The sequence below is a fragment of the Pongo abelii genome, chromosome 12 (assembly GCF_028885655.2).
Source record: "Pongo abelii isolate AG06213 chromosome 12, NHGRI_mPonAbe1-v2.0_pri, whole genome shotgun sequence".
In the NCBI taxonomy this organism is placed as follows: domain Eukaryota; kingdom Metazoa; phylum Chordata; class Mammalia; order Primates; family Hominidae; genus Pongo; species Pongo abelii.
In genome coordinates, this window is record NC_071997.2 from 71241692 (window position 1) to 71264138 (window position 22447).

The following is a 22447-nucleotide window of genomic DNA, read 5'->3' on the forward strand; positions in this document are numbered from 1 at the left end:
AATTTTCCCATCATTTTCCTCTATCGGAACTTCTACAAAACTGTGGTGACAGTTGTACTGCAATGTGAATGTACTTAAAACACTATTGAACTGTACACCTAAAAATGGCTAAGATGAAGCCAGGCATGGTGGCTCACACCTGTAATCCCAGCACTTTGGGAGGCCAAGGTGGGTGGATTTCTTGAGCTCAGAGTTCGAGACCAGCCTGGGCAACATGGTGAAATCCCATCTCAACAAAAAATACAAAAGTTAGCTGGGCATGGTGGCATGTGCCTGTAGACCTAGTTCCTCTGGTGGCTGAGGTGGGAGGATTGCTTAAGCCCCGGAGGTCAAGGCTGCAATGAGCCCTGATCGCGCCACTGCACTCCAGCCTAGGCAACAGAGTGAGACTCTGTCTCAAAAAATAAAATAAAATAAATGGTTAAGGTGGCAAGTTTTATGTCATATATCTTTTACCAAAATGAAACATTTTTTAAATTTAGTATTATCATCAGGTGAAAGATAAAAAATTTAAAGAGACTCTGAATATATCTGCAGGCACCCTCCCCCAACAGTCCACATAGCTTGGATCCATTTCCCACTTTATACCCTTAGCCTGGGATCCTAAGTGAACCTCACTTTGACTTCTCACCACACTTCACTATTGCCTCTCAACTCTCCTCTACACCCACATTCAGCAACAGCCAACTGGTGTGAACCAAACCCAATACACATCCTCACCTCTTTGCCTTGACTCATGTTCTTCCCCAGCTGCTTGTCTTATCTATCTAATCCTTCCATTTGTCTAAGTCCCTTTTCCTCCTCACAGTGGGATGGTCCCAGCCCACAGTGACATGCCTCCCAGCAGAGAGTGTCAGTACACCCCATTTGGCAATAGTTCCACATTCTAAAATATTTGATCACTTGTACTCCCAATTATTCCACAGACATTTATGGAACATCCACATGACAATGGGCTAGGCCTCTGAATCAAATGAATCTGCTTTTTCTCTCTCTCAGAGCCCCTTAAACATGTCACAAATGTATACTGCAGCTGTGTGGATGATGTTGTAGCAGTCTCTACTGTCATATTCCACACATGGACAGCAAGTTTTAAACCACTGAAATCAAGAATAGTATAATCTCAGGACTTGCCTAAAGTAATAGGATGTTTTGTTGTTGGTAGTAGTTTGTGTTTTTGTTTTTTTTTTTGAGATGGAATCTCCCTCTGTCACCCAGGCTGGAGTGCAGTAGCGCAATCTCAGCTCATTGCAACCTCTGCCTCCCAGGTTCAAGCAATTCCCCTGCCTCAGCCTCCTGAGTAGCTAGGATTACAGGAGTGCACCACCACACCCCACTAATTTTTTTGTATTTTTAGTAGAGATGGGGTTTCACCATGTTGGCCAGGCTGGGTCTTGAACTCCTGGCCTCAGGTGATCTGCCCACCTCAGCCTCCCAAAGTGCTGGGATTACAGGTGTGAACCACCACGTCTGGCCTGTTTTTCTCTACTAGCTGGGACTAAAGGCATGCACCACCATGTCAGGCTTATTTTATTTTTATTTTTTGTTGAGACAGAGTTTCCCTATATTGCTCAGGCTGTTGTAGTTTGTTTTTTGTACCAATTTTTTTTTGGAGATGGGGTCTTGCTCTGTTGCCCAGGCTGGAGTGCAGTGGCACAATCTTGGCTTACTGCAGCCTCTGCCTCCCTGGTTCAAGCAATTCTCCCACCTCAGCCTCCCGAGTAGCTGGGATTACAGAAGCATGCCACCACGCCAGACTAATTTTTGTATTTTGAGTAGAGACGGGGTTTCACCACGTTGGCCAGGCTGGTCTCAAACTCCTGACCTCAGGTGATCCACCCATCTCAGCCTCCCAAAGTGCTGGGATTACAGGCGTGAGCCACCGCGCCCAGCCTGTACCAATTTTTAAAAAGCAGTGGGCAGTACAAGAAACGTTTCAGGACTGAGTTCAATGAGGATTATGTAGTAGAAGATGACAGTTATGGAAGCTTCCATGATGACAGCTGTAGGGTTATTTGGTCATGAATGCCTATGATCAGAGCATGCAGAACATGTATTAGTTCAAAAAATCCCCCTTGAATATGATGTACCTAATAGGCATTTGTACAAACAAAAATCATTTTATTCACATGCCAGAACAGTGTTTGAGTAGACAGTTTTAAGGGAAATACAATCAATTTCTTGAACTCAGATTTGAATTTTAAAAAATTATATTCAAGCTCTAAGTATTTTACTTACAGAATTTTGCACGTGGCCCACTCCTTTCTGCACAAAGGTAAAATAATATCTTTATTTGCTTAATTCCCCATTGTTTTGTTGTTTCAACATGATTTTGTACCCTCAGTCATTTCAATGTTAGTCAAACGTTACATTTTCTTTCACTCTTACCCCTTTTTGAGCTTCATTTCCTCTCTTTATGTTCTCGAGTATAGCTTCGAGGTGTAGGGTATTCATTCCCAAGATCCACAACAATTACCTCCCTAGAAAATGTCACTCCTTTTAAAGGTCTTTTTTGGCTTTCAACAACTGAAGGAGTTCTAGTGACAGATATGTGTATTTTCTGCAAACCATCATCCTGCAAGAGAATCGGATAAACAATATAAACAAATAATCAATTTATGACAAGCCCTGCTTTTAAAATTACAGGTTATATGTACACTGTTAATAAGAAACAGAAAAAGCATTTCTAAATGATATAGAAAAGCAGCAATAATCCATCATGATCACATTTTCACATTTTTATGGTTATAAAAGCATACACTGACATATTCAAATAACATTTGGTGACATGTAATTCTCTCCATGAAGTGGTCAAACCCAAGAGCCACCAGGACCATCATTCTGTCATCGACCGGGCATGGCCATGGGGTGGGAGGGTATGTGAGTTGTTCCTGTCAGGGAGTCCAGACGCAGGGAGTCAAGAAGGCCCCAGCTGTGTTGTGTGCTGTTGTAGGACCCTGGAGCTAGCACAGGCGGCTACGGTCTGGGCCTAAGCTTGGCCACAGTGGAGAGGTAAACAATTCATCTCGTTTTCTCATTGGAAACAGGAGAGGGCTGGATCCCTAGGTGGTCTCTTAACAGCTCTAAGATTCTAGGATTTTGAGAAAACAAACTGAAGGGGAATTATTAAGAAAAACACAAATGTAAGAATGAAGACTAAGCAAGTTTCTAGACTTGGCATATGTAATGGTTTAGTAACTCGAACTGATAAGCAACCAGAATGGCTTAAATGACTGTGGGCATTGGACTCATTCTACCTACAAACCTAAGTTACATGCAACTCCATCTCCTATTATTATTATTATTATTATTATTATTTTTTGAGACGGAGTCTCGCTCTGTCACAAGGCTGGAGCGCAGTGGCGATCTTGGCTCACTGCAACCTCTGACTCCCGGGTCCAAGCAATTCTTCTGCCTCAGCCTCCCGAGTAGCTGGGACTATAGGCGGGTGCCACCACGCCCAGCTAATTTTTGTATTTTTAGTAGAGATGGGGTTTCACCATGTTGGCCAGGCTGGTCTCAATCTGCCCTCGTGATCCGCCCTCCTTGGCCTCCCAAAGTGCTGGGATTATAGGCGTGAGCCACCCACCTGGCCCTCCATCTCCTATTATTATACCTAGCTGAGGAATGTACCTTCTTTTCAATCAAACAAATTCTAAACTGCTCTTTGAGAGTAGAAAAACACATCACCTCTTCTTGACCAGTTTCTCCAGCATTCTCAGTCTCTTGCTTCTCATTTATTTGGTTCTCCTCTTCTGCCTCCATGTCTCTTCTGTTTTCTAAGGGTGTGGCCAACACTTCCTTACTCTGTCTCTGGACAAGAATGCCAGGCCTCATCGGCACATTCAAGTTCATGACTTGCATTAAGATCCTAGAAAATTAATCGGTAGAGTTTTAAACATTCATGCATTCTCATCCCCACTATCACACACAAAATGGCCTCTGCCACATCCTGCACCACACTCGCCTTTCATGGTCCTCTGGATTGCTTGTCACCACTTTGGCAGCTGCACAGCCTACACCTCCGTTTGCATCTGTACAAGGCACTTTCTTTGTCTCTTTACCTTTTCTGCCTTGGAAACTGAAAACAAACAAGCCACAAATTCAGAAAAGGAAGAATGGCCCTGATTTTAAAGTGTGGTATAGAAACTTCACTTTTAAACAGGATATCAGCATTTCTAAAATGCTGAAATGGAAAAGTAGATAATTATGGTATCATTACTTGTTCTGTTTTAAATTGTTTTACATTATTTCTAGATACATTTGCTAATGTGACTTGAAATCTGATCCCAATTATCAGCATGGATTTATACCATTTACATAAAAAAACCACCAATAAAAGGAAGATGCAAATGAGGCAAATTAGAAGGATGATGAAGAAAGTGATTGCTGTGGTTTCGAAGCTTATAGGTTTAGCTAGAAGACTCATCCACTCTCACAATCACAGACTGTCCAAATATTCTTTTCCAGCTCAATTTGAATGTAGTTCTCTTGTTCTTTAAGTTTTCTAGAAACAGAGGAATAAAAAGCTGTTTTCTTTGTTGTTCTTTTGGTCAGTTCAGCTTCATGAAAGATGCTCTGCTTGTTGCGGAGTTGACTCACACTGGCTAATTTCTCTCCATAACTGTGGTGGGGGCTGAGGTGGCCAGAGGGGGGGCTGAGGTGGCCAGAGGGGGGACTGAGTTGGGACACGTGTGATCACACAGCTCACCTCCCTCACCCCAAAAACTATCAGGACCCAGAGGAGAGAGGAATCAGAACAGCTGGAGCTGAGCCCAGCTCCCCATTCTTCTCTCGTCAGTGACATCATAGAATCATGGAGCCCTTGAGTTAGAGAGACCAGAGAGCCAATCCAACCCAGTCCATCACCTGGAGGCTGGAGAACCACGAGGCTGTTGCCTGTTCGTCCCCCTCTTCTGAGAGGTCCAGGTTAGAGGCCATTTGAAACTGTCTTGACCATTCTTTGGGCAAGAATTTTCTCCCTACTCTCCAAACACCACCTTTCCTTTCCTAACCTGAGCCTGTTTCTTTTATTGCTTCTTTCACAGACCATGAACAATTGGTCTACTTCCTTCTTATGAAATCCCTCTCTATAGCCCTGAGCTCAGGGCTTCACTGTGGAATTCTACCAAACATTTAACAAAGAACTAACACCAATCTTTCTCAAACCTTTCAAAAAATTGAAGAGGGAACACTTACTAATCATTCTATGTAGCTGGCATTACCCTGATACCAAAGCCACTACAAAAAAAGAAAGCTATAGACCAATATCCTTTATGAATATTGATGCACAAGTCTTCAACAAAGTACTAGGATACCAAATTCAGCAACATATTAAAAGGATGATACACCATCACCAAGTGGGACTTATTCCTGGAATGCAAAGATGGTTTAGTACACAAAAATCAACCAATGTAAAACATCACATTAACAGAATGAAGATTAAAAATAAACAAATTATCATCTCAACTGATGCAGAAAAAGCACTTGACAAAATTTAACACACTTTCATGCTAAAACCACTCAACAAATGAGAAATAGAAGTAAACTACCTCAACATAATAAAAGCCATATGTGAAAACCCTACAACTATCATCATATTCAATGGTGAGAAAATATTTGTAAATCACATAATCTGTTAATGGACTGATATCCAGAATATATAAAGAACTCCTACAACTCAACAACAACAAACCCAATTTTGAAACAGGCAAAGGATTTCAAGACATTTCTCCAAAGAAGATATACAAATGATCAATAAGCACATGAAAAAAAAGATCAACATCACTAATCATTAGGGAAGTGCAAATCAAAATCACAATGTGTTACCACCTCATACCCAATAGGGGGGTTATTACTTTAGAAAGAAAAAAAGTATTGGTGAGGATATGGAGAAATTGGAACGCTTGTGCATTGTTGGTGGGAATGTAAAATGGGTACAGTCACTGTAGAAAACAGTATAGCAGTTCCTCAGAAAATTAAGTAAAGAATTACTATATGATGCAGTAATTCCATTTCTGGGTGTATACACAAAGAATTGCAAGCAGAGATTCAAACAGATATTTGTACACCCTTGCTCATGGCAGAATTACTCAAAATAGCCAAAAGGTGGAAAAACCCAAAATGTCCATCGAAGGATGGATAGATAAAATGTGGTGGCCGGGCGTGGTGGCTCACGCCTGTAATCCCAGCACTTTGGGAGGCCAAAGCGGGTGGATCACCTGAGGTCAGGAGTTCAAGACCAGCCTGGTCTCTACTAAAAATACAAAAACTAGCTGGGCATGGTGGCGGGCGCCTGTAATCCTAGCTACTTGGGAGGCTGAGGCAGGAAAATCGCTTGAACCTGGGAGGCAGAGGTTACAGTGAGCCGAGATCGTGCCACTGCACTCTAGCCTGGGTGACAGAGTGGGACTCCATCTGAAAAAAAAAAAAAAAAAGTGGTATATACACTCAATGGAATACTATTCAGCTTTAAAAGGAATGAAATTCTGGGCTGGGCAGTGGCTCATGCCTATTTAATCCCAGCACTTTGGGAGGCTGAGGCGGGTGGATCACCTGAGGGGAGTTCTAGACCAGCCTGGCCAACATGGTGAAACCCCATCTCTACTAAAAATACAAAAATTAGCCAGGCGTGGGGGCAGGTGCCTGTAATCCCAGCTACTTGGGGGGCCAAGGCAGGAGAACTGCTTGAACCCGGGAGGCGGAGGTCACAGTCAGCCAAGATTGCACCATAGCACTCTCCAGCCTGGAGAACAAGAGCAGGACTTCATCTCAAAAAAAAAAAAGGAATGACATTCTGATACATGTTACAAACTTGGAAGAATTTTGAAGGCATTATGCTAAGTAAAGTAAGCCAGACACAATAGGTCACATGTCGTATGATTCCACTTCTATGAGGTACCTGAAATAGTCAAATTCATAGACACAGAAAGCAGAATCATGGTTAGCAGGTACTGCAGGGAAGAAGAAATGGGAAATTAGTGTTTAATGGCCGTAGAGTTTCAATTTAGAATTATGAAAAAGTTCTGGAGGTGGACAGTGGTGATGGTAGCACAATAATGTGAACATACTTAATACCACTGAACTGCACACTTAAAAATGGTTGAAATGGTAAATGTTATGTTATGTATATTTTATCCCAATTTTAAAAATTATTTATGGAACAAAGAAAAGGGAATTTGTCTGTAAAGTAGCCAGGTAAACAGCAGGCATTGCAAAACCAAAACCACCAGCATATACAGATTTTATTTCAATCTCCACCCTTTGTTCAATTTGTTTCCCCACTGTAAATGTTCTACCCCTACCTCAGCCCTTTACTCGTCCCACCTCTCAATCCTTTTAAGACTTAGTTCTTGGCCGGGTGTGGTGGCTCACGCCTGTAATCCCAGCACTTTGGGAGGCCAAAGTGGGCGCATCATTTGAGCAGGAGTTTGAGACCAGCCTGGCCATCATGGCGAAACCCCGTCTCAACTAAAAATACAAAAATTAGCCAGCATGGTGGTGCGTACCTGTAATCCCAGCTACCTGGGAGGCTGAGACAGGAGAATTGCTGGAACTGGGAAGGCAGAAGTTGCAGTGAGCTGAGATCGTGCCACTGCACTCCAGCCTAGGCAACAGAGCGAGACTCCATCTTGAAAAAAGAAAAAAAAAAAGGCTGGGTGCAGTGGCTCACGCCTGTAATCCCAGCGCTCTGGGAGGCCGAGGCAGGAGAATCACAAGGTCAGGAGATTGAGGCCATCCTGGCTAACATGGTGAAACCCCATCTCTACTAAAAATACAAAAAATTAGCCGGGTGTGGTGGCATGTGTCTGTAGTCCCAGCTACTTGGGAGGCTGAAGCAGGAGAATTGCTTGAACCCAGGAGGTGGAGGTTGCGGTGAGCTGAGATTGCACCACTGCACTCCAGCCTGGCAACAGAGTGAGACCCCGTCTCAAAAAAAAAAAAAAAAAAAAAAAAGACTTGGTTCTGGGATTCTCTTCCATTATGCAATCACCATCCATTGGGCTTCCTTTTGAAATCAGCCCAATTGTCCCATAAAACTAATATGTATAGTTTGCTGAATAAACATAGAAATGGACTCTCCCCTGGTCTTAAAACTTGAAACTATCTCATCAGAGTTTCTTCCTCAGGAAACTGACCCCCAGGCAAGGAACTGAAACCCATCAGATCACTACCTCCAGACAATGAGACACCAGACTCCCCATCCTGACTGCTTCCTTACCCCTCCCTACTTCCTGTTTTTCCGCGTTCCCCACTATGTAAATCCCTCAATCTTAATCGACTGGGGAGACAGATTTGAGCCTTCATCTCCTGTTCACCTCAGCTGCACCACCAGATTAAAGCCTAAGCCTTCTTCCCTGGCAATACTCGTTGTCTCAGTGATTGGCTTTCTGAGCAGCCAGCAGCAAGACCTAGACAGAACCCCTGGTGTTTCAGTGACACTTCCAATCGTGCTTTTTCTGAGTTCTCACTTGATACAGAAAACACCTTGTCACTTACGTATATCCCAACCCCTTGCCCTATCCAGCTCCAGTCCCAGGCATGCTGGGAAGTGACAGGGTCTTTCATAGTCTTTGTAATTTCTCACCTCCTACCCCCAAGGTCTTTCATAGTCTTTGTAATTTCTCACCTCCTATCCTACACTGATTTTTATTCCCTCGTTAACAAAACCTGTTTTCTAACTCTTCACAACAAGAATGCCTGATGGTCACTCTCATGGGTATCTGGACCTTAATGTGGGCCTAAGGTTAAAGTAAGACAGTCTGGGTAGAATTTCAGGCACCACCCAGAAGATGGGGGAGCAGGAGTTCTCTTTGGAGCAAGGGGGGCTTTTCTTGTGCTCCTGGCATCTGCCATGTTGGGGTCAGATATTGCCTCTTCCATACAGAATAAGCAGTCCTGCCCTACTGCCTACATCCTGCCTGCAGACTTCCTTGCTATGGTGGCCAGAGGGTGTGCACTCGTGGTGACAGGGTCTGCAGCAACTTGGGCTCCAGATGGTCCAGGGCATATGTGAATCCCCAACCACCTCCCTAAGGCCTTGATCCGTGTGATCTGTTGAAATCCTGTGACAAAAACATGATCCAGGAATTACAGGATGAGTGAGGACACTCAAAGGACTCCATCACAGCTGCCTGAATTTGGAAACTAGGGGCAGTGGACACAGGACTCAGGCCTGGCTGATCAGGATAGTCCACAGTTCAAGGGTCAACATGTGATCTAAATCAGCTTAATTAACCTCAGTGTTAAGATATTTGCAGGAACTTCCAGCATGGAAGAAAGCAGGGCTGAGAGTACGGAGAGAGACAGATTAAAAAGAGCTCTGCTTGATCTAGCTATGCCTGAAGGCTTGACTTACAGTGTGGACAGGAAGCTGGACTTTCAGCTGTGTGAGTCCATGCCTTTCCTTTTTGGCTTAAGCTGGTTTAATTGGGGTTCATGGATGTTGCACCCCAAGATTCCTGACCAACACAGCGTTGCAATGAGCATCACACTGCCTCCTTTTCTGAGCCTTGATACAAGAGGCATAGCACCCATCTGCCATTTCCTGATCTGACTTCTTGAGCATTAAATAGGTTCCCTCCAGGCCAGGCACAGTGGCTCACACCTGTTAATCCCAGCACTTTGGGAGGCTGAGGCAGGTGGATCACTTGAGTCCAGGAGTTCGAGACCAGCCTGGCCAACATGGTAAAACCCCGTCTCTACTAAAAATACAAAAATTAGCCAGGCGTGGTGGCATGGGCCTGTAAACCCAGCTACTCGGGAGGCTGAGGCAGGAGACTCGCTTGAACCCAGGAGGCAGAGGGGAGGTTGCAGTGAGCCAAGATCACGCCACTGCACTCCAGCCTGGGCGACAGAGTGAGACTTCATCTCAAATCAATCGATCAGTCAATCAATCAAATATTTGAGGGATCTGGTCAACTGGTGCTACTCTAAGTGTGATCTATAGACTGGTGTAGTCCCTAAATTGTCATTGGTCTGCAACAAAGCAGAGAAATGGAGACTAAATACCTAGAATCTTTTTGTTGTTGTGGTTGTTTTTGAGACAGGGTCTCACTTTGTCACCCAGGCTGTAGTGGCGTGATCTTGGTTCATTGCAGTCTCTACCTCCTGGGCTCAAGCAATCCTCCTGCCTTAGCTCCCCAAGTAGATAGAATTACAGGTGCATGCCACCATGCCCATTAACTTTTTGTATTTTTTTGTAGAGACGAGGTCTCACCATGTTGCCCATGCTGGTCTCAAACCCCTGAGCTCAAGCGATCTGCCCGCCTTGGCCTCTGAAAGTGCTAGGATTACAGGCATGAGCCACCATGCCCGGCCAATTATTTTCTTATTGTTGGACAACTTACTGCTTTTATTAGTAGCATTGATGGACATATTTGTACATATACATGTGAGTACAACTCTGATATTAAAATATTAATGTTTTATTTTCAAAGTTTATTGCCTCTGGCTCTTTATCTTTTATTCTAAATCTCATCCATTTTGTTTCATTGGTTTTTTTGGCTCCAAATAGCTTATGTTTTGATTTTTGTTTTCTTTTTTAAAAGAGACAGGGTTTTGCCATGTTGCCCAGGGTGGTCTTGAACTCCTGGGCTCAAGTGATCCGCCTGCCTCAGCCTCCCAAAGTGCCAGGATTATAGGCATGAGCCACAGAACCCAGCTGATTATTTTAACTTCTATTCATTCCCTTTTCTTCAATATGTTTTTACTTAATTTCTTGAGACTGGGTCTTGCTCTGTTGCCTGGACTAGAGTACAGTAGTGCAATCATAGCTCACTGCAGCCTTAACCTTCCAGGGTCAAGTGATCCTCCCACCTCAGCCTCCCAAGTAGCTGGAACTACAGGCACATGCCACCATGCCTGGCTAATGTTTTAATTTTTTTGTAGAGACACGGTCTGGTTATGTTGCCCTGGCTGGTCTCGAACTCCTGGGCTCAGGCAGTCCTCCCACTTGGCCTCCTAAAGTGCTGGGATTACAGGTGTGAACCACCACGCCCAGCCTTATTTCTAATTCTTGAAATTCTGTCTCCTCTTAACCTTTAAGAAAAAAGCAATGTTCTGCTTTAGGTCTAAAAACTGCTAAAAAAAAAAACACCTTGATTTCTGGGGCCGGGCACGGTGGCTCACACCTGTAATCCCAGCATTTTGGGAGGCCGAGGCGGGTGGATAACGAGGTCAGGAGATTGAGACCATCCTGGCTAATACGGTGAAACCCCATCTCTACTAAAAATACAAAAAATCAGCCGGGCGTGGTGGCGGGTGCCTATAGTCCCAGCTACTCGGGAGGCTGAGTCAGGAGAATGGCGTGAACGCAGGAGGCGGAGCTTGCAGTGAGCAAGCTCACTGCAGTGAGATCGCACCACTGCACTCCAGCCTGGGGGACAGAGCCAGACTCCGTCTCAAAAACAAACAAAGGAAAAAAAACCTTGATTTCTTTATAATTCATCTAATTAGCTTGCAAAAGGGAGATAATATAATAAATCACATTTATTTGAAGAGCCCAACAACTGTTCTGGCTTTTTGGGGGGATGTGGAGGTGAGGATTAAAAAAATCAAAAGAGAAAAAAAATTCATTGGTGATGAGACTGAAATTGTTAAAATAGTAGAAACATTTCATAAACAATTAATGGGAAATAAAGCATATTTTCTGACTCAAAGCAATCTTCTCAAGCCTAGAAATTAGTTTCTCTTGTAGATGTCAAAGTCTTTCTTAATCACAGGGGTCTTTATTTCTCTTTGTTGAATTAAAAGAAACCCCTGAATCACAAATTTGTCATTTGAGCAACTTATTTTTATTGGGAACTTGCTTAAATATGATTAGTCAAACACTTTAAACTTTTCTGTTTCTTTTTTCTTTTTTTTTTTGAGACAGTCTCACTGTGTTGCCCAGGCTGGAGTGCAGTGGTGTGATCTCAGCTCACTGCAACCTCTGCCTCCCAGGTTCAAGCGATTCTCCTGCCTCAGCCTCCCAAGTAGCTGAGATTACAGGCATGCACGACCACACCCAGCTAATTTTTGTATTTTTTTTTTTTTTTTTTTTTTAGTAGAGATGGGGTTTCACCATGTTGGTCAGACTGGTCTCGAACTCCTGACCTCAAGTGATCTGCCTACCTTGGACTCCCAAAGTACTGGGATCATAGGCATAAGCCACCTAGCCCAGCCTTTTCTGTTTCTTTTTAAGCACACAGTAAATATGTTCATGGCCCATGATTGGTAACCTAGTGCTCTTCCTCTCTGTAAAGATTTTGGTAACTGTTGCACAAAAGCAGACTTAAAACAATTTTTTAGGATGTTTTTGGATTTACAGGAAAGCTGAGAAGACAGTACAGAGGGTTCTCATATACCTCACACCCAGTTTCCCCTATTATTAATATCTTAAATCAGTGTGATCTATTTGTTATGATTTATGAACCAATACTGATAAATTATTATTAACTAAAGCCCATGGTTGATTCAGATTCTCTTAGTTCTTACCTAATGTCTTTTTTGGGTCCAGGACCCCATTCAGGACACTATATTACAATTAAATCATGTCTCCTTAGGCTCCTCTTGGCTGTGACAATTTCTCAAACTTTCCTTGTTTTTGATGACCTTGACAGCTTTGTAAAGCACTGATCAAGTATACTGTAGGATGATCCACTACTGGAATTTGAACTTTTGAATTCTAAATTTTTTTTTTTTTTTTGAGACAGAATTTCGCTCTTATCGCCCAGGCTGGAGTGCAATGGCATGATCTTGGCTCACTGCAACCTCCACCTCCCAGGTTCAATCGATTCTCCTGCCTCAGCCTCCCGAGTGGATTACAGGCGCTCGCCACCACGCCCAATTAATTTTTGTATTATTAGTAGAGACGGGATTTCACCATGTTAGCCAGGATGGTCTTGAACTCCTGACCTCAAGTGATCCACCCACCTTGGCCTCCTAAAGTGCTGGGATTACAGGCGTGAGCCACCGCGCCTAGCCAAATACTAAATTTTATCTGAAGTAAAGGAAGACATATATTTTCTTTTTTTTCTTTTTTTTTTGAGACGGAGCATTGCTCTGTCAGCCAGGCTGGAATGTAGTGGCACGATCTCAGCTCACTGCAACCTCTGCCTCCCAGGTTCAAGAGATTCTCCTGCAGCCTCCTGAGTAGCTGGGATTACAGGTGTGCACCACCATGCCCAGCTAATTTTTATATTTTTAGTGGAGACAGGGTTTCACCATGTTGGCCTGGCTGGTCTTGAACTCCTGACCTCAGGTGATCTGCCCACCTCGGCCTCCCAAAGTGCTGCGATTACAGGCGTGAGCCACCGCGCCCAGTTTATACATTTTAAATTTCACATCTTTGGCCAGGTGCAGTGGCTCACACCTGTAATCCCAGCACTTTGGGAGTTCGAGGTGGGTGAATCATGAGGTCAAGAGATTGAGACCATCCTGGCTAACATGGTGAAACCCAGTCTCTACTAAAAATACAAAACAAATTAGCCAGGCGTGGTGGCGGGCGCCTGTAGTCCCAGCTACTCAGGAGGCTGAGGCAGGAGAGTGGCATGAACCTGGGAGGAGGAGCTTGCAGTGAGCTGAAATCGCACCACTGCACTCCAGCCTGGGTGACTAAGCGAGACTCCGTCTCAAAAAAATAAATAAATAAATTTCACATCTTTATCCTTCTACTATTGATTTACTGAAACATTTTAAATTGTCTTCCTCCTCTCTGTCCTCACTTCTATTTTCCCTTCATTTATAATGATGCTTGGTAATTTTTTTTTTTTTTTTTTTGGAGACGGAGTTTCGCTCTTGTTGCCCAGGCTGGAATGCAATGGCACGATCTCGGCTCACCGCAACCTCTGCCTCCCAGGTTCAAGCAATTCTCCTGCCTCAGCCTCCCAAGTAGCTGGGATTACAGGCGTGCACCACCACGCCCGGCTAATTTTGTATTTTTAGTAGAGTCAGGGTTTCTCCATGTTGAGGCTGGTCTCGAATGTCTGACCTCAGGTGATCCGCCCACCTCGGCCTCCCAAAGTACTGGGATTATAGGCATGAGCCACCGTGCCCGGCTTTTTTTTTTTTTTTTTTTTTTTTTTTTTGGTGAGAAGGAGATTTACTCTTGTTGCCCAGGCTGGAGTGCAATGGCACGATCTCGGGTCACCGCATCCTCCTCCTCCCAGGTTCAAGCGATTCTCTTGCCTCAGCCTCCTGAGTAGCTGGGATTACAGACGTGTCACCACGCCCGGCTAATTTTGTATTTTTAGTAGAGATGGGGTTTCACCATGTTGCCCAGGCTGATCTCGAACTCCTGACCTCAGGTAATCCGCCCACCTCGGCCTCCCAAACTGCTGGGATTACAGGCATGAGCCACCGCGCCCGACATGCTTGGTAATATTTAGTAAACAGCACAGTCAGGCTACCAGGTAGCTTTAAGGAGAGAGTCCACTCCACAAACCGGTGTTGGCAGGATCCCCGTCCTGCATTTCCTAACCCACTCTTTGTTCTACCCCCAGCCTTTAAAGTATGGCCTTCTGAAAGCCTGACCCTGGGAGACCTGGGAGCCTCAACCTTGTGCAGACTCCAAATGAGACTCACCATGATGCGCCAGAAATCTCACACCTCTAATCCACAAAAGGGAGAAGCTTCATGGTTTAAATACCATTGTCTCCAAGAGACTGAAATCACTGGATATGCGGCAAACCAGGGCAGTGTGGCCTTTGCCACAATGTACCTGGACTGAATTTGTGGAGATCAATTTGGTGTTGGACTTTGTGATGGTTTTAATTATTTAATATTCCTCCCTTCCCTTGAGCGTGGACTGGATTTATAGTAGTAAATCTCTTCTAATGACTGAAATGAAGCAAAAGTGAGGGTCTGTGAGTTCCGAGAGTGGGTCATAAAACACATGTGGCTTCCTCCTTGCCTTTTCTCTCAGGTCACCTGCTCTGGGAGAAGCCAGTTGCCATGTTGTGAGGACACTCAAGCAGCCCATGGAATGACTCACATGCTGAAGAACTGAGCCCTCCCTGCTTCCAACAGCCAGGGAGGAACTAGGGCTTCTTGCCAATAACCATGTGAAGAAGCTTGGAAATGGATTCTCCCCCAAATGAGTCTTCAGATTACTGTAGACTAACATCTTGACTGCAACCTCTAGAAAGACCCTGAGCCAGGATCACCAAGCTCACAGAAGCTAAGAGTTAATAAATGTTTGAATTAAGCTGCTAAGTTTTGGAGTCACTTGTTATGCAGCAATAGGTATCTAGTGTAGCCTGTATTTATATATTTTGATTTTCTGTATATTATAATGTTTTGACATCTTTTTTTTTTTTTTTTTTTTTTTTTTGAGACGGAGTCTTGCTCTGTCACCCAGGCTAGAGTGCAGTGGTGCAATCTCAGCTCACTGCAACCTCCATCTCCTGGGTTCAAGCGATTCTCCTGCCTCAGCCTCCCAAGTAGCTGGGATTACAGGCACCTGCCATCACACCCGGCTAATTTTTGTATTTTTAGTAGAGACGGGGTTTCACCATCTTGGCCAGGCTGGTCTTGAACTCCTGACCTTGTGATCCTCCTGCCTCGGCCTCCCAAAGTGCTGGGATTACCGGCGTGAGCCACTGCACCCAGCCTGTTTTGACATGTTAAAAACCTTTCTAGCTGAGGCTGCCCCTCCTGGGACCAGCCAATTCTTAGTGAAAGCAAAGGGTGCAGCCTGTGGCATCCCTTTGATATGAAACTAACCAATCCAGAGCCAAGTCTCCTCCATCTGGCCAGCACACCCCAGGAGACAATATTCCTCTGCCTCCAGCATCCCCAGGCCAAGCAGAGTCCTGAAACTATTCAAAGTAGCCCATCCTGAGATGTTTAGCTTGCCCTCCCTTGCCTTTTCCTCATAAACTCCAACAAAAGCGATGACCTATTCTCTCCTCTAGTTCTTGCCCCCTCTACCTCCTGCTCCATGCTGTGGGGCTTTCCTACTGGCCCTATGTGGTGTGCAGGGCCTCTTGTTTCTAGGGCCTGTGAGGACAGTCAGCTTTGTTTTCCTGAGCCTCTCATGTCTACTCTTGTAGCTGCATCTGACTGACTATACGTGGGCATAAAGGAGCATGTGGAGGAGGACCGATGTGGATCTTACAGCAGGCCCCAAGGTGTCTCAGTGTTTCTGTCCAGGAGGCCCATTTTCCCTCTCAACATCACAGGATGATCCTCTTAGTGCAGGACTCACTGTGGCTCTCACTCCTCTTATTATAAAGATCAAGAAGGTACCTTCAAGAGCTAGGCTTCCCATGAAGGGGAGTTTATACAGTTTAACGCCACCTACACTCTTGCTGGAGGTACTCTTAGTGTTGGGAGCAATCCTGGATAGCCAAGACCTCACTAGAATCTAAAAGAAAATGTAAGGCCAGGTGCACCTCCATCCCAGGAGTCCTAGATCCCTGGGGCACAGAACTTGGATCAGAGGAATGTGGCTGAGTTTTAGTTTACTGACTCTTGGCCTAAGGGAGAACTGAGATCTAACCCCAAAGGACAACTTCACCAACCCTCAGCACCTGGCCCTACAGAGAATATCCATGACTTGCTATAGTATTCTTCCATCAACCATTCTGGGATCTTTGCAGACCCAGTATTACGCAACATGACCATAACACCTACCTAGTCCCGGGAAAGGCCATTTCCAGCGCACGGACAAGAACTAGACTAAGGCCTTTCCTCTGTTGACTCAAATCTGCCTTCATGAAAATTACTTTGAGATGCCTCTTTTGGGCTCCCCCATCAAGAAACCCGGTATCAACTAGGTGCGGTGGCTCATGCCTGTAATCCCAGCACTTTGGGAGGCCAAGGTGGGTGGATCGCCTGAGGTCAGGAGTTCGAGACCAGCCTGACCAACATGGAGAATCCCATCTTTACTAAAAAAATACAAAATTAGCCAGGCGTGGTGGTGCATGCCTGTAATCCCAGCTACTTGTGAGGCTGAGGCAGGAGAATCGCTTGAACCTGGGAGGCAGAGGTTGCGGTGAGCCAAGATCGTGCCACTGCATTCCAGCCTGGGCAACAGAGCGAGACTGTCTCAAAAAAAAAAAAAAAAAAAAGGCACCCAACATCTAGAAAGGGAACTTGGCCCAGAAAGTCCACAGCATCCCTATTTTCAGTTGCACACTCTCTACCTTGGCCCAAGACAGCCTTGCAAGTGCTGAGATACAGACAAGGGCCAAAAGTTTTTCTGACTTTAGCTCTGGAATAAACCTTGACGTTGCACTTTTATAAACACCCCGGGCAGCTGTGGAATAGAACTAAGGTCTGCAGGAGGCCTTATTACAGCATCCAAGACTATGAAGCTATAACAGGACACATCTATGGCCCTGAAACACCCTTCCTCCTACATATTGGTTAACTTCCACTACGGAGAAAACCACACTCACTCTCCCGACTCTAATCCCCCGCAAAAAAGTTATTCTTGTTGAATACAGATACACAAGCCATGCTTGATGTCAGAGGGGAGATATTTTTTGGTCTCCATGGTTAGGCTTCATATCTGAAGCAATGTTTGTGAATTTCACCCTGCCCTTGAAGCTCATCTGCGCTCATGTTTGTACCAGGAGGTTAGACAGATTGTGGAGGACTTCTTGTTTGTTTTGAAGACTTTATTTCTCTAGAGCAGTTTTAGGTTTGTAGCAGAATTTAGCAGAAGATACATAGTTTTCCCATAGACCTCCTGCCCCAACACAGGCATAGCCTCCCGATTATCAACATCCCCGTCTCTACTGAAAATACAAAAATTAGCGGGGTGTGATGTTGTGCACCTGTAATCCCAGATACTCAGGAGGCTAAGGCAGGAGAATCGCTTAAACCTGGAAGACGGAGGTTGCAGTGAGCCGAGATTGTGCCATTAGCACTCCAGCCTGGGTGACAAGGCAAGGCTCCGTCTCAAAAAAAAAAAAAGACAAGCTAAACACTATTCATATACAAAGGACATGTACTCAGAATATATAAAGAACTCTTGTAAATCAATAAGACAATAGAAAATGGGCAAAAGTCTTGAACAGGCACTTCACGCAAGAGGATATCCAAATGAGTAATAAACATTAGTGTCAGATTTTAAAATTAGTTAAAAAAAACTATCCTCTATTTCCAAAACAAGTAAAACAATAAAAATAATTTTATTAAAATATTCCTTTCCAGGCCAGGTGCAGTGGCTGATGCCTGTTATCCCAGCACTTTGGGAGGCTGAGGCAGGTAGATCACCTGAGGTCAGGATTTCGAGACCAGCCTGGCCAACATGGTGAAACCCCATCTCTACTAAAAATATAAAAATTTGCTGGGTGTGGTGGCAGGCACCTGTAATCCCAGCTACTCAGGAGGCTGAGGCAGGAGAATTGCTTGAAGCCAGGGGGTGGAGGTTGCAGTAAGCCGAGATGGCACCATTGCACCCCAGCTTGGGCAACAAGAGCGAAACTCCATCTAAAAAATATATATATTATATATTTGAATATATTATATATATATAAAATACATACATTTAAATATACATATTCCATATATACACATATACATTCCATATATATTCCATATATACACATATATTCCATATATATATTCCATATATATTCCATATATATTCCATATATATTCCATATATATATTCCATATATATTCCATATATATTCCATATATATATTCCATATATATTCCATATATATTCCATATATATATTCCATATATATTCCATATATATTCCATATATATATTCCATATATATTCCATATATATTCCATATATATATTCCATATATATTCCATATATATATTCCATATATATATTCCATATATATATTCCATATATATATTCCATATATATATTCCATATATATATTCCATATATATATTCCATATATATATTCCATATATATTCCATATATATTCCATATATATATTCCATATATATTCCATATATATTCCATATATATATTCCATATATATATTCCATATATATTCCATATATATATTCCATATATATTCCATATATATTCCATATATATTCCATATATATTCATATATATTCCATATATATTCATATATATTCCATATATATTCATATATATTCCATATATATTCCATATATATATTCCATATATATTCCATATATATTCCATATATATATTCATATATATTCCATATATATATATTCATATATATCCCATATATATCCCATATATGTATTCCACATATATATGTATTCCACATATATATGTATTCCACATATATATGTATTCCACATATATATGTATTCCACATATATATATTCCACATATATATGTATTCCACATATATATGTATTCCACATATATATGTATTCCACATATATGTATTCCACATATATATGTATTCCACATATATATGTATTCCACATATATATGTATTCCACATATATATGTATTCCACATATATATATATTCCACATATATATATATTCCACATATATATATATTCCTTTCCAAAGTTAAAAACAAAACAGAAATTATGTTAAAAGGCAACCCACACTGTAATCCCAGCGCTTTGTGAGGCCAAGGCGGGAGCATCACCTGAGGTCAGGAGTTCGAGACTAGCCTGGGCAACATGGCGAAACCCCATCTCTACTAAAAATACAAAAAATTAGCCAGGCGTGGTGGCATGTGCCTGTAGTCCCAGCTACTTGGGAGGGTGAGGCAGGAGAAATGCTTGAACCCAGGAGGCGCGAGGTTGCAGTGAGCCAAGATCACACCACTGCACTCCAACCTGGGCGACAGAGCAAGGCTCTGTCTCAAAACAAACAAAAAACAAACAAAAAGGCAACCCACAGACTAGTAGAAAATATTTGCCACACAAATAATCTTTAAAGGATCAACGTATAGAATACTTTTAAAACTCCTATAAAAAAGGGAAAGGCAAAATAGAAAAAAGGTACTTCTCAAAGGACAAAGCATGAACAGGCAATAAATATAAGAGGCTCACCTCGCTAATAATCACAGAAATGCAAAGTGAAAACAAAATCAGGTAATATTTTATACCACAAGATTGACCAAAAAAAGTAGTCTGTCAATTTTAAGAACTGGTGAGGACATGCAGCAAGGGGAAGGTTTTCGATACTGCAGATGGAAATGTAAATTGGTAAAACACTTTGGATGAACTCTTGTTATTCCAAGAAAACTCTTGTGTGTGTAAAAACATGTAAAATAATATTCTTGTCTGGGAACAGTGGCTCACCCCTGTAATCCCAACACTTTGGGAGGCTGAGGCCGGCAGATCACTTGAGCCTGGGCAGTGAGTTGTGATCGCGCCATTGCGCAGTCTCGGCAACAGAGGAAACCTTGTCAAAAAAAAAAAAAAAAAGTACAGGAAAGGAAAAATCTCCCCATAATTTCACTGTAACCTCTGTCTCCTGGGCTCCACCGATCCCCCTACCTCAGCCTCCCGTGTAGTTGGGACTACAGGCGCCCGCCACCACTCCCATCTAATTTGGGGTTTTTTTGTTGTTAATGTTCTTTTTGTAGATGTGGGTTTTCACCATGTTGCCCTGGTTGGTCTCAAACTCCTGTGCTCAAGCAATCCTCCTGTCTCAGTCTTCCAAAGTGGTGGGATTAGAGGTGTGAGCCACACACCCAGCCTCCAGTTTTTTTGTTTTTTGTTTTTTTTGAGACGAAGTCTTGCCCTGTCGCCATGCTGGAGTGCACTGGCGCCATCTCGGCTCACTGCAACCTCCGACTGCCTGGTTCAAGCGATTCAATTCTCCTGCCTCAGCCTCCTGAGTAGCTGGGACCACAGGCATGCGCCACCACGCCAGTCTAATTTTTGTATTTTTAGTAGAGACGGGGTTTCACCACATTGGCCACGACGGTCTCTATCTCCTGACCTCGTGATCTGCCCCTCTCGGCCTCCCAAAATGCTGGGATTACAAGCATGAGCCACCGCACCTGGCCCCTTTTTAAATATTATATGTTTCTAGCTTTTTTAAAAAAAGTTACTGTAGTGTTATTTTTGTTTTTAATGAACAGCATTCAGATAATTCAATATATTATAATGAGGAATACATTGAGAAGTCTCTCACCCTATCTCAGTCATACCCTCCATCTCATAGGAAACCATGATTATTAGTTTATTGAGTACATTGCCAGAATTTATGTGGAAATAAGGATCATATACTCTCATTTATCCTTTTCTAAACAAAAAGTATAATTTATACACTGGCACCTGGGCTTTTTTTGCTTAGTAAGATATGCTAGAGATGGTTCCACATTAGTATGTTGGGAACTGATTCCTCACTCTTTTTCATAGCTGCATAATGCTCCATTGTGCATATGTACTATAGTTTATAATATCAGTCCTCTGATGGATACTCACGTAGTTTACAATCTTTTGCTATTACAATCAATAATCTCATACACATATTACTTTATATGTAAGCAAGTGTATTTGGAGGCAAAATTCCCCAAAGTGGGATTGTTGGATCAAAATGCAAATATTATTCAGTGTGGTTTTGACAATCACTAAGGATTGCTGCATTCTGCTCCTACTAGCACTATAACACGGCACTTGTTTCCCTGACATCCTCCTATAATTGAGTATATTACCAAACGTTTCAATGTTTACCAATCATGATGACTTGCATTTTTATTAAAACTGAAGCTGGCCTGTAATCCTAGCACTTGGTGAAACTGAGGTGGGAGGATTGCTTGGGCTTGGGAAGTGGAGGCTGTAGTGAGCTGTGATCATGTCACCTGTCTCAGAAAAAAAAAAAAAATACAAAACAAAACAGGCCGGGCGCGGTGGCTCAAGCCTGTAATCCCAGCACTTTGGGAGGCTGAAGCAGGCCGATAACCTGAGGTCAGGAGTTCGAGAGCAGCCTGGCCAACATGGTGAACCCCATCTCTACTAAAAATATAAAAATTAGCCTGGCGTGGTGGCACCTGCCTGTAATTCCAGCTACTCGGGAGGCTGAGGGGGGAGAATCACTTGAACCCGAGCAGCGGAGGTTGCAGTCAGCCGAGATTGCATTACTGCACTCCAGCTTGGGCAACACAGGACTCCATCTCAAAAATAAATAAATAAAAAACACAAAAACACGCAGCTAAGCATCTTTTCATGTATTTAAAGTCTATTTTTAACTACCATTTTTCTGTGAACTTTGTACCCCAGTACTTTGCCCATTTGTCTAATGCACTGCTGCCTGTTAATTCTTAGATATTTTAAATGAATATTTAATATATTTATATTTGAAAAAACTTATCCAAGGACAAAAGATGACGCTAAAACTCCTGTTATAAAACGAACATACCAGCCTTTCCCCCACGAGTGTGGAATCCGGCCAGAGCAGGATTTTAAGACTCTCGGACGACGTCAAAACGTCCTCGGACCTGACTGCGCAGGCTCCAAATAGCTCGCCCGACCCCCCCCCCTCAACATCTGTGTGCGCATGCTCGCTTGATTCCTAGCGGAAAGTTTGTGTGCGC

At 43.2% G+C, this 22447-nt stretch overlaps 1 protein-coding gene and 1 long non-coding RNA gene across 10 annotated transcripts; one reads left to right on the forward strand and one right to left on the reverse strand.

Annotated features, from left to right (window-relative positions):
- Positions 1-2100: 2100 nt before the first annotated feature.
- C12H2orf74 (chromosome 12 C2orf74 homolog) lies at positions 2101-22402 on the reverse strand. 7 transcript variants are annotated; one of them, XM_054547529.1, is made up of 5 exons: positions 22273-22361; positions 20205-20307; positions 3968-4081; positions 3691-3871; positions 2101-2575 (listed from the first exon to the last, which is right to left on the reverse strand). In XM_054547529.1, the coding sequence occupies exons 2-5, from the start codon at positions 20279-20281 to the stop codon at positions 2402-2404; spliced, it is 546 nt and encodes a 181-aa protein (XP_054403504.1). In that variant the 5' UTR covers positions 20282-20307; positions 22273-22361; the 3' UTR covers positions 2101-2401. The 7 variants fall into 7 exon arrangements, with proteins under 7 accessions (XP_054403504.1, XP_054403503.1, XP_054403506.1 ...); XM_054547528.1 differs by lacking the exons at positions 20205-20307; positions 22273-22361 and adding exons at positions 4314-4507; positions 4603-4797; XM_054547531.1 differs by lacking the exons at positions 20205-20307; positions 22273-22361 and adding exons at positions 4440-4507; positions 4603-4747.
- LOC129057537 (uncharacterized) lies at positions 4705-15195 on the forward strand. 3 transcript variants are annotated; one of them, XR_008522127.1, is made up of 3 exons: positions 4705-4929; positions 10206-10393; positions 14484-15195. It is a non-coding gene; the product is annotated as an uncharacterized LOC129057537 (long non-coding RNA). The 3 variants fall into 3 exon arrangements; XR_008522129.1 differs by having other exon boundaries at positions 14906-15195; XR_008522128.1 differs by lacking the exon at positions 10206-10393 and having other exon boundaries at positions 4797-4929.
- Positions 22403-22447: the final 45 nt, after the last annotated feature.

Coding starts and splice junctions, on each gene's coding strand:
- C12H2orf74 (XM_054547528.1), bottom strand. CDS start 4,429: ATGAGTCTTCTAGCTAAACCTATAAGCTTCGAAACCACAGCAATCACT. Junction 4,082..4,313: donor GTGGTTTTTTTATGTAAATG/GTATAAATCCAT, acceptor GTTTGTTTTCAG/TTTCCAAGGCAGAAAAGGTA. Junction 2,576..3,690: donor GAGAAACTGGTCAAGAAGAG/GTGATGTGTTTT, acceptor ATTCTCTTGCAG/GATGATGGTTTGCAGAAAAT.